This window comes from Macrosteles quadrilineatus, unplaced genomic scaffold (genome assembly GCF_028750875.1).
Source record: "Macrosteles quadrilineatus isolate MER2022 unplaced genomic scaffold, UCM_ALF_1.0 Scaffold_8__2_contigs__length_117827958, whole genome shotgun sequence".
Classification (NCBI taxonomy): domain Eukaryota; kingdom Metazoa; phylum Arthropoda; class Insecta; order Hemiptera; family Cicadellidae; genus Macrosteles; species Macrosteles quadrilineatus.
Window position 1 is genome coordinate 78,768,215 of NW_026542601.1, and position 12,707 is coordinate 78,780,921.

The 12,707-nt window shown below is 35.0% G+C and overlaps 2 protein-coding genes across 2 annotated transcripts; one reads left to right on the top strand and one right to left on the bottom strand.

The window, feature by feature from the left end:
• The first annotated feature begins 2,514 nt into the window (after positions 1-2,514).
• Positions 2,515-8,772, top strand: LOC129001638 (protein crossbronx homolog). The gene is made up of 7 exons (XM_054429006.1): positions 2,515-2,660; positions 3,601-3,806; positions 4,187-4,251; positions 4,608-4,708; positions 5,305-5,492; positions 7,515-7,683; positions 8,338-8,772. The coding sequence occupies exons 1-7, from the start codon at positions 2,655-2,657 to the stop codon at positions 8,416-8,418; spliced, it is 816 nt and encodes a 271-aa protein (XP_054284981.1). The 5' UTR covers positions 2,515-2,654; the 3' UTR covers positions 8,419-8,772.
• A 60-nt stretch (positions 8,773-8,832) lies between these two features.
• On the bottom strand, positions 8,833-12,707 carry LOC129001639 (UPF0598 protein CG30010). The gene is made up of 3 exons (XM_054429007.1): positions 12,359-12,707; positions 10,325-10,373; positions 8,833-9,424 (listed from the first exon to the last, which is right to left on the bottom strand). The coding sequence occupies exons 1-3, from the start codon at positions 12,527-12,529 to the stop codon at positions 8,982-8,984; spliced, it is 663 nt and encodes a 220-aa protein (XP_054284982.1). The 5' UTR covers positions 12,530-12,707; the 3' UTR covers positions 8,833-8,981.

The window sequence follows — 12,707 nt, forward strand, 5'->3', positions numbered from 1 at the left end:
TAGAATTTACGTTTTTTTCTAAAAGGGCTATGACCAACAGCCCTTCAAAGGCCGAGTCAATACAATTCTTATTGAAGAATATAAAATTCAGTCATAATTATAAATCATTTGTCAGCTGTTTAATGTTGTCAGCTGTGAGACATTTGTCATATATTTTTAGAACCTCACCTTCAGTAATCTAGGAATTCCAGTTAGTGAACACATGATTCCCAACAAAAAAAGCTTATTAGTTTAACTTTTTATACCTACCACAATCTTTTTACAACTAAATAACGGAATAATGTGTTAGTTTCCTGCGAAGTGATCTGAAGGAAAGTGGTAGTTGAGTTTAAGTTTGAGTATGGAACATGAAATAATACCCATAGTAGGGGACGGAAACTGTTTGTTCCGTCATTTATATTCCCTATGGGCCACCAGAACAATCATAGGGAAATCCACTTTCAAGTTGTACAGAAAATTGCAACATTTGATCATAGGATGAATCTAACAGAACAGCTACCTAATATACAGAATCTAACAGGAACAGAAATATATTCTCCTTATGTTGTTACAAGGGGAAGGTAAAATTAGCTTCTTATCAACATAGCTTAGTTCATGGAAAATCTTATCAACAGGGCTACATCAAATGTAGGCCTAAAAGAAACAAAAAAAATAAAAAAAAACTATTTGAATAATATAATGGAATACAACTCTGCAACTCAGACTGCCTCCCTTCTCTTAATATCTGACCCTATATGCTCCCTCTCACATTACACGAGACCAACGCCACAACTACAACCTGTGCTCTGCAAAGAATGTTGATGTCCCGAGGTGTAGGCTCTCCAAGACCAGAGACTGCTATTCAGTGTGGGCCCACCACAAACTATACAACAGGTTTCCTCTCGACATTAGGAGAACTCGGTCTTGCATTTAAAAATAAACTGAAACAAGTGGCTGAGTAGGAAGTGATTCTATTCCAACGATGATTACAGTACTTTACCACCACAATGGACGTTTGAGCCTGAATCCAGCCGCCATAGGTATAAATACTGTAAATATTAGTATTAATTCATTGTTAAATAGTTATTTGTGTAACTAGTGGTGAAAGTGACACTTTGCTGCACACGAGAGCAATGTTTACGCACGAGCCGCAGGCGATTGCGGAATGATCTCGAGTGCAGCAAAGGCCTTTTTCACTCGTGTTACACATTATATTTTTCCTACAGTCACTATAAAGCATATAAATAATTAGTCTTTCAAACACTATACGACACGTTTTTAGGTTCAGCTGGCAACACAAATGGTGCCTTAGAGAAAGTAGTACCCGCGGTCCGTATCACTCCGCTATTTTTCCTCGGCAAGAAATGTGCTCCGCGTTTTGAGAATATAGTTCCGTATGTTTTTGTAATTTGAAGTGGTTTCCGCGCCTAAAAAAATGCTTTAAAGGTATTTTCTTGTTTATTAAGATCGTAGGAATGTTTTAAAAACGTTTAAAAGAAAAGTCCAGAAAGTTCAGAAATACCGAAACTATAAACACGAAATGACAGGTTAAATCGTAGTTATAATAGTCAATCAGCTGCTCATAGTATTATTATCTTTAAGTGTTGCCAACCTATTTCCAAGCGTACACGGATTACGTGCATAATAGAACCACGCTGTATTGTGTTGTTTCGTTGGAATCCTGATGTGCGGCAAAGTATAAACCGTACGGCAAAGTATAAACCGTACGGCAAAGTATAAATATGCAGCAATTAGCAGCTTTCTGTACTATAAACAGTACAAGGAAGCCAACTTTGTCGGGTGACTGTAGGAAAAAGTAAATTTTTATCTGACAAGATCTATCCAAGTCATCTGGTCAACGATCGCCAGTCTGGTAATGGTAATTTTACTGTATAATTTTGATCAACTGTACAGCTGATATGTTGTAAGTTTAAGTACTTTAAGAACTTTGACGCCATTGAATGTAGTTGTATGATTGATGAATAAATTTATTTTCAATTCAATTCAATGTCCATGGTGTGGAAGGAAAATACAATGTCACTACCTATATTGTAGCATTGTTAAGTCAGGGATACAACGTAAGAGGTGTATCGCAACTTGTCTCACGACACAGAATGTAAATCGAATAACGGTGCGGGATCGACAGTCCTCTTTTTTTGCTGATTTCAATTAGAAATACTCCGATCCAATTCCAAGACAATTACAATGGTAGAACTATTGATGTTGCTGATTGGACAAAGTTACAAGTTATAACGTTAGAATTTAATATATGCCATAGTTACTCCCTTTCCTCTACTATGTTGTTTACCATTATTCAAAATCAAATCTGAAATCATAAAAAATTATTTTAACTAATTGATCAATAAATTACGTGCTTTCAATATTCAAACGTGTGCCTGCCTTCTGTGGCAAAAAAGTCCACTAGTTGCTTAGCATCAGCTGATCAGCATCTGTCATTGTCATTTAATCTTTATTTTTTAATAACATAACCTCCAACCAAAGTAAGGAGTTGTTGGTTGTTGGAGATTCGATTCCTCTATTAGTTAATTATTTCAACTAGTAACTTAGTTGTATTGTGTTGTGTTTTACTTCCAATCGTTCGGAATCGTTGAAGATGGTCGCCATACTGAGTGCACATTAAATTATTTCTTATCAAAATCAGAAAGGATTTGCAGATGAGTGTTAGTAAAAGTATTTCTTAAATGCTGTGACAAGTCCTAGGGCTTAGGGCATATGCCTAGTTGCCTTTCAGTCCTGTTTTATGTACACCCTCCTCCAATGTTAAGCTTCAGTTAGTGTTCTTTCAAGTTTCTTGTTCTATCCCTAATCTTTCTATATCTTATAAAATGAACACCTTCTTTGGAACAATAGGCCAACTAATCATCTGAAGTCACTATGATTACAAAGGGTTGAAATAAAGAAGCCTTATTAGTTGTATTTGTACTTAAGTTTCCATGTGAAACAGTTAAGTTGGGTGTATTCCAGGTACAGTAGACCCCTACATGTGAGAGACCCCCTACAAATCAGTATAAGGAACTTCCGACCCTAATGGGACCAGACCTAACTCAGGTCAGATAGCTCAAAAGGTTGGTTAAAATGGGCAATCAAAAAAACTTTAAAAAATGAAGTACCATTCATTTGGAATTATATAATCATCAGGCTGCACTTAAGTTTACGTACTACATACCGGTACCGCAGTTTGGTTAAGGTTAGGTTTAGTTTAGAACAGTTTCATTTTATAATCAGCTGGTGGGTTAATGTATAATGTATAATAGTAAATGTAGGACGTAAACTAAAGTGCAACCAATCATCATTCTAAAGTTGCATATTTACAAAATAAACTAGGCCCTACAGTTATCTCCGTTTTTCTAAATATTTTCTTGAAATAACTAAGGCTAAGGAAACAATTCTGGACGGAGTGGGTTATGATTACACGATATACATCTATTTTTAAAAAAATTCCAGAGAAACTAAGCTATTACTTATGACTTACCTTAATTACGTCACATAACCGATAATAGCTTGTAAATAACTTAATACAAAAAATTACTATCTAAGTTACTATATTTACAAAGCGTAACTTGGCTTCATTTTAATAATTTTGATTCTCTTTTTTTTTAGAATCAATCTGAACCATCTGTTACACCAGAGACCTTTAAGCGTCAAGGATCATTGAGAAGAGTGTTGCCGCCGAATGCTAGTGGGGAAACGGCAGTTGGAATGTCTGCAAAAATGATTGAAAGACCCAGACTGAGCAATCCAAATGTTAAAGGTTTCAAGCAGGATTACAGCCAATATTTTCAAGAATATGGCCTGATAAATGAATAGTGAGTGTCCTTGAATCATTTAAATTTGTATAAGTTAGAGTTGTTTTTGTCATTCTCAACCCAAATGGCACAGTATATGTCCACTTTTAGAATCTATTTAGTATCGAAACCAAAAATACTTAAACAAACACTTGAAACAATACACTAACTTAGTCCTATACCTATGTTCTTTATGAGTTTAATCTCATAAAGAACGATTTTGTCCAATTTTTTCAATTTAAACATTAAAAATTGTTAAAACAGTCGGTTATAATTAACAGTTATTAACGGCGTGGAAATTTGAACAAATTTGAAATATCTTTCTGTCTAAGGTGCTTTTAAAACATTTTGTCTTTACCGTAGTTTTCTTTCGAAACTCAATGAGTTGTTTCATTTTGCAGTAACATGCTGGTCAGACAGGGATTGCCTGGGCTTTATGTGATACCTTCCGCCAACTCTGCTTTTGGTAAGAAAAAAAATATATGTAAAATAACTCGCTAATGATCAGTTACCGTAACTTTAATTTTGTTTAGCCTACATTCTTCAATAGTCTATTATGAATTCAATGGCTAGAAAGCTCTTAAAGTTATAGCCCTATGTTGGCCTATTGAGTAAAAACCTTTCTTTTAGATATTCTTTTTTATACTCATTGAGGTTCTCAATACAAAATCAAACTATCTAATCTGGAATTCTGTATTTTTTTATTGCTCCCTTGGTGTTTGAAATCCTCAATTTCCAGTGAATGAATCAGAGGTTTAGCTTAAACTTGACCTTACAATTTTAAAAATTACAGTAGCATTATGTTTTGAATATTATTTTCAGTGTGGTTTTGTGTGATATTTGTGAGGAAAGGCCTGTACCAAGGGGGGATCTTCAGGTTCAATCTTCTCATTCCTGAAGAGTTTCCTAACTGTGGGTGTCCGGTAAGTTGAAAAACAATATTCTTTAGTTTGAAAATTTAAGCCTTACTATCTTCTAATAGAATTGATTTTGATTTCTGTGTATTTTCCAAATGTTTTATAGCTGCATTGGAATACCTCAAACAAGACTTATTGCTACAATGACTGCCTTAACTGCAAAAAAAAAAAAATGGCGTGGAGGATAAAATAATTAAGTTCACTAAATGAGAAAAATAAGGGTTATAACCTTCCGAGCACATGGTTCGGTATCTGGACTCGATCGTTTAGCCAGGCAATAGCCTAATGTTAAACACTTTTTTACTATCTAAGTGTTAAATATATATATTAATTTATATTACTATATAACTAGTTTTAGAGCATTGTTGCTTCATCTTCAAATATTAAAATTTTTTATCTTGTAACACTTTCTTTATAGAGAAACTGTTATTTCTCAGTTTTAAAACATCAGGAAAAATTTAAGGATGGAGATATAATTCTTGCGCATTTCTTTTCTTACATTTCCCCTTGTGAAGCACACTTCAGCAACTAGTGTATGATAAAATATAATACCAGATAAAAACTTATATAGTTCCTTGAGTTACAATCTTGTTTGTTGTCAGCGAGTGGTGTTCGACAGTCCCATGTTCCACCCGAGCATCGACCCCGTCACAGGTGAGATGGAGGTCAAGTCCGTGTTCCCGGAGTGGAAGAAGGACGTCAACAGGTTGTGGCAGATGTTGGACCATGTGGTACAGATGTTCCACAGCGTCTCTACCAAGAATGCGGTCTACTCTGAGGCAGCCCAGCTGTTAGTAGAACACTCTTTGTGGATAAAAGTAGACATACCATTCCCATGTCAAAGCAACAGCCAGTTTTAGATTAGGAAATAGTAGTTTATGCAACGATTGCGTAAATATAGTGTTAACGATATGAGTAGAAAATTTTAGGTACAAGCCTTGGCAAGTGCCTTAAAACTTCTATGAGTGTCATTAACACTATTTACGCGAGTTGTCTACACTACTTTACCTACAACAGTGTTTTAAATACTAAAAGTCACTACTCATAACTTCTTAGAGAGGCTATGTTTTTGTTTATTAACCTCTCATTGTCACTGACAGTGATACAAGGAAACATTGTACCAAACACTAATTGCACCACTCAACAATTAAATCAGCCTGTACAGCTGATTAGTTGAAGTTACTACTAGTTACCAATAATTACAATTTTACTTCTTCTCTATCAATCCTTGAACCTCATTGGTCCATTACCCTTGTTGTTATGAGTAAAACTAATTCAACGTATTCAATGTATTATGTACAGGAAATGAATAAAGTGGTTTTGAATTGAATTGAATTAATGCTTTTATGAGAGCAAACAATGCTGTTATGTGAAACTTTTCAATGCTAGGAGCTGAACCGAAACGGCTACTATAAAAAAACGGTTGTAGGCAAGAGTATTTAAATTCAGTCACCAACGTAACAGGTCTGGTAGTGTAATATAAGTATTAAGATTGACATTTTCATCTTCAAGGAATTTATTGCCAAATTTTCACGTTCGCTGCTGACCGCTAGATGCCGGGACGGCGCCAGGAGCTGAACTAACGCTCGCCACTGCGTAAACATTGCTGCTGATACAATGAATTACAGTAAAAACAACAGTAGCTATACTGGATGGCAATGTTCTGCAATAAAACTGGCTTTGGACATAGTACTAAGTGATTCTGATAGATAGCAGCACTACCCAGGTTGCAGTCGGTAAAGTAGTGTCGCTATCTAGCAGGAAAGAGGTGGGACAAAGCCCTGTTCTAAACGACCCTGTTGGTGATTTTGGGAAACAATATTTTTTTATTGTCAGAAAAGTACGTCCCCACGAGCTGCAAAGAAATAATAGGACGCTCGTGACGAGCTGGCTGATCCATGGTAACGTTAAACAACAATGAACAGCGACGTTCCGGAACGTTCCTAGCTCCTGGCCCGTTTGACGTTCCGGAACGTCCATAGCAGCAAACGTGTTAATAATGTATCACAACTTTTCTGAAAATTTAGTGGAATATGATCCTTACCACAGGACACTTATTTATGAAAGACTGTTACTTGAATTGCAGAACAACACATTTTAAGTAACGTAAAATGTAGTCATTACTGGTTGTTGAGAATAGGCTGTCTACCAGTTGATCAAAATTTCAGTGACTTTAGGGGGGATGACCACATTAAAACACAAGACCTGAGCTAACAATTTGAGCTGATTACTTGCTCCAAAAATATTTCACTTTAACTAATCCTGCATTTTATTTTCTATTTTATGTTTGTGTATCTATGCCATTACAAAGCTTTTGATAAGGGAATAGACCAAACCCCCTAGTCTTGTTACTATTTAACATCAACCTTTTTATTAGATCAATACTTGATCAATAATCGATCAATAATTGAATAATTGATAGTCCGATGATATAGCATCTGGGTCCAGTAACGATCTTTCTTAGAATCAAACCAGCGAATTATAAATTTAATTACTGTCTGCATTCTTTAAGCATAGTGCAAAACAAAAGACAGGTCTAGGCGCTTGATTTTGTTTAGCCTTTTTCTGTGACTTCGGGACCCTAAACTGAAAGTTTAAACTTTTCCGTGATTTTCATGACCCACTAGTAAATTTATGACTTTTTCATGACTTTGGAGATTTCTGTGACTGGTAGACACTCCGGAAGATACATTATTCCCTCTTAAGCTACTAGGCTAATTTGAAATTTTTTGTAGCAAGCCAAGCTAACGAAACACTAAAGAAGAGGTCATACTTTGGTTTATTTTTTATAGGCATTTCAATTTGTTTACAGGTTTGAAAATTCACAGGAAGAATTTGTTAAAAAAGTGAACGAATGTGTTCTAAAAAGTCAAGCATCAGTTTTTGATCCTCCTACTGTTGACGATGCCCACTACATTAAGTTTGACAAATTCGACAACAACATTCATGACACAGTGTTATGTTCTTTGACTGAACCAAAAGTGAGTATTTTAAATTAAACATCTGAACACTGTCCTAGCTTGCTTGATAGAATGTTTTTCCTAGTATAATTTATCTTGCAACCCAAAGTAAGTACATAGGCTTATTATTTTGCTAGCGTTGAATTGTTTAGAGTGCCTTCTTTGTTGTCTAGGAATGTGAGTCTAGGAAATAGTCTACAAATTATAGTTAGGCCTATTTGATTTAAGTTTTTATAAGTTATTGGTTTATTAAATATGTTTTACATTCTTGTTCTAGCAATATGGTAACATCAGATACTAATGGGTCCACAAAGTTAGGATCTAGTTTATTTTTACATCGTTAATTTTGTACCATTTAGTTAAATTTTAGGGTTGCCCGTGAATTAAGGATACACATTGGCTGGGATCGACAATTTTTCCTTCCATTGTTAATATAAATAATGGATACTACCATAAAATTTATTGTTGTGTATATGAGGGGACTGGTCAAAATAATGATGTAACGGTAAGTTAAGATCATGGCATTTTCAGATTCAAAATAGCTTGCTCTGTCATGACTGGTACTCGTTAGGGACCCAAATTCACGGATCATCATTACAGGCTACAAAAATGTGCTTGTCATAGCGTAATAAAATGTTTTGACTTAAAAGTCATGTATTTTGCTCTGGATTTCAGGAACCACCCAAACCATCGACCAGAGGATTATCCTGGGTACAATGTGGGTCTTTGGAGCCCTTCTCTTCAACACAATCGTGATACATGCTACGATAAAACCTAATCAACTGGGTTTCTTAACATAACAAACTAAGCCCACAGTTGAGTTTGAAGGGATTGTTAGTGACTTTTGTGATGACAAAAGTGGTTTCTGTTCCTTAAGATTTTACAGTACAGTACCTAATGTGTATTTTACAGAGTGATATTTTTCTAGTAGGATTTAGTAGATTGATTCAAATATACTGTTAAGCTTATTATATTTTATGATTGATCTGTGGAAAATTGTATACCTATTGTACAGGGAAAGAAACTGTAAATAAAACTACCTTTTGCCAAGAAGATTTACTTGCTTGCAGCACATTTTTATAAATAATTCAATAAATTATTTTAATTCCATTAGATATGTTTCTTCACCTTAACTTACATTCTAGAAGAAGAAATATTAACTGAAAAAAATACTGTAAAAATATAATTACCTTTATTAAAAAATATATAACAAATTACATAAAATATATACCATAAATAATCACAATTTTTTTAATAAGGCTAGGCCTACTAATGACCTCATCACATATTTTTAAATGATTAACCCTACTACACTAACATTACACTGTAGGCCTACTTTCCAATTTTTCCTTAAACCAGTTCTGATTCAGTTCGTATCTAGTTTCTTGAAATGTGAAATGAGTCGGCGGACTTTCTTGGCTGTTCATAAATTCAAAGTCTTTGCTAAATGCAATCGCAAGTTTAGAGCAGACGAGACCAATGCCTCCAACCTTTTCTGGACCTGGGTGATAAACTCTACCGTTTTCGGGGTCCATAAAAATATGATCTGGCTGAAAATCGACAAACATTTCGTTGACATTTGCGTAGCAGAAAGTCTCCTTAGAGTTCTGATTCAGAAGATGAGTGAAGACTACAGGGCGGTCATCACACCTGATGAAGTTGATTTCTCGGCCGCACGGTGAAATGTATGGGAACTCTTCAGTATAGCGGCCAGTTTCATTCATTTTCAGACGCTTAAAGAAAAATGCGAGGAACTTATTGTCTGAAAATATTGAAATGTATTATTAAATTAAAAATGATGAGGCAAATATGATCCAAACAGCAAGGATGCCGCAAAAAAATAAGTTTCAGATTAAATAGAAAAGAGGTATGTTGCTATCAATTAGGGTAGAAACGTTTAAGCAAAAGTAGTACCGGATAGGCTATTGTGTTAAAATAAAACATTCCTGTTACATCAAACCATCATACCAACGGAATATCATGTTGGTAAATTGAACTTCTTGAGATTATATGCTGTTGAGTATATTGGCTGTATGAATATATTTACGTAAGTTTATTCATTATTTTGCCTCCTGAACTGTTATTCAAAGTAATATCTAGGTTACGTACCTTATACAGTCAAAACAGTTCTGATACAGTCACTAAAGGACGATGCGCATTTCAGAGCTTTTAAGCTCTATCTTCAGGTCCGTGGATACATTTGTCAATTCATCTTGCAGATTCGTCAAAATATTTAAACATTAAAAACACATAACACAAACACATAATTCATTACGTTTATACAGGTACTGTACATGTATACACGTAATGAATTATGTGTTTGTGTTATGTGTTTTTAATGTTTAAATATTTTGACGAATCTGCAAGATGAATTGACAAATGTATCCACGGACCTGAAGATAGAGCTTAAAAGCTCTGAAATGCGCATCGTCCTTTAGTGACTGTATCAGAACTGTTTTGACTGTATAAGGTACGTAACCTAGATATTACGTAAGTTACTGTAAGGAAACTATTTTTAGAGAATTTCTGAGATAGGGAATACATTGCTTATTATAACCTACAGGAAATGCCACATGATAAACATTTTAAAATGTATTGCAGATTAAAACTTGATTTGGGTAAAATTAAATTTGCTTTAATGAGGATATTGATCCACTCTTACCTTTGAAACAAGATGTGAAGTTTTTTATTTTAGCGTCATCCAAGAACAGCTGGAAAAGTAGGTAGTCAATTAATTGCCAGTTAGCCTATATTTGTCCAGAAACCACTGAGCTGATCCAATGGTGGTCTCATATACTTAAATGTAAGCATGTTCATACAGTCTTGGTCTTCGGGGTTCGACCGCGTCCTTAGGTTATGTACACTATGTACAGAAACTACCGACGTTTCGGCCACATAACAGTCATCCATCTTCAAGGCGAGCAAGCACTATCACCGTAGTCACAGAACTCAACTGGCACGGGTGGGCCGGGCTCGTAGGTTATATACCCACTTAATGGTGGTGGGGGTGTTCTGGAACATTCCACTCCGTTCCAGCTCCACTGGGCTTCGGTCGCTTCTAGAAAATTCTCTGCTTTCTCTAGCAAGCAGGGAATGTTGAGAATGCCAGAGAAAGCAGAGAATTTTCTAGAATCGACCGGAGCCCAGTGGAGCTAGAACGGAGTGGAAAGTTCCAGAATACCCCCACCACCATCAAGAGGGTATATAACCTAACGAGCCCGGCCCACCCAATAAATAAATAGTTTGTGCACTATTTATTCCACTATTGTAGTTGCCATTATTTAACTATTTATTTATTATATTTGCCTGTTTTGTGCATGGTGTGATTTAAGTTAAGCCAACCCAGTTTACTAACTGGGACTGTTAGCCTAACTGATTGTTACCAGATGATTATAAATGACTTGTCTGATTGCATGTAACTGCATGTTAAAAAGACCAAATAAATTCTCATTCTCATTCCCACCCGTGCCAGTTGAGTTCTGTGACTACGGTGATAGTGCTTGCTCGCCCTGAAGATAGCTGACTGTTAAGTGGCCGAAATGTCAGTAGTTTCTGTACATAGTGTACATAACCTAAGGACGCGGTCGAACCCCGAAGACCAAGACTGTATATATATATATATATATATATATAAGTGACAACCGTGGAAGCTTATCCATGAAGATAAGCATGTACATATTAACTTATAATTTTGTATGGAAATGTCCAATTGACTAGATGGGCTCAACCTCAAGTCATTAGGCATGATTTTAATTTAACAGAAAAAAATTGGAGGGTAAAGGTAAAATTAACAATAATTAAGACGTTTAATAAAACCAATTAGGAATAGGATAAAAACCCGCTAAGTTTAGAGGGTTCCAACCACCAGCTGTTTACGCGTAAACATGGTCCTACAAACAAGAACCTCGTGGCATTGTTAAAGTGTTTATCGAGTTGAAATAAACTGTAAACTGAAACTTCGTAATTGTTTCTTTAGGTATTTACAAAATCATTTTGAAAATACCTAAATTAGTTTATTTAACATGTGATTTTAGCTTCTAAATAATAGTTAGGCCTAACTTAAATTAAAAATTAATTTATCCCCATCCATTGCAAGCTCTGCAATGTAACTTTAAAGAGCACGAAAAGCACACAATTATTGGTAACAAATTAGTTTTAGAGTGTTGAGAGCTTGTACCGTAGAGCTAGAGGCATGTTTATCCGCCATATTGAATTGACTGGGTAGAACCCTCTCAAGATCAATTTGTATGGAAAAATCTAATATAAGTTAAATTGACAATTAATTGTTTAACTTACCAGTTGAATGCGGTAATATAACAAGGTTCTGCATAATTTGCAAACATGAACAGTAAAATTATTACTTGCATTAAACAGGCTATGTTTAATCTACTCCTTAGGTCATCTTAAGAGGTTAGGCCTAATGACAACTATCAACACAAATTTAACACTGAATATCTTAATTCAGTGGCGTTGGTTTCCAAACAGAATTAAGTATGTTAGTTTTGTTTTGTGAATCTGGAGTATAAGTTAAGTAGTATAATTCCTTCAAAACAGTTTGAATATGAATGTTTTAAACCAGTTGCAATTCAAAGCAACTAGCCTACAATAATAACCTAAACCTATTGCCACTAATGGCACTTAAAAAGATCAAGTGATAGTTTTAGGATGTGTGTAAAAAAGTGACAAAAATACCTACCATTCCTTGATGATCAATGAAATAAAAATATTCCCTGGTTTTCTTGTCCACATACTGGCCTTGGGTGTAAAGTAACCGTTTGGGCATAGTATTATCAAGTTTCATTTCAGAAAATGCACTGTTTAAAACCCAATTTCGGCCAAGTACGAAACACGTTCTGAACATGCCCATCTTATCACAAATATTTTACAATATAGAAATAACATAATTTGCAAATTGAATATACTGAACAAATTGTGACATCATTATGTAAGACAACCCGATAAACTTACTAACCTAACTTCTAAAATAGTTGTGATGTGAAGTATGAAGTTGACAAGTGTTCAATTTTGAAAAATGTTTCAAAACA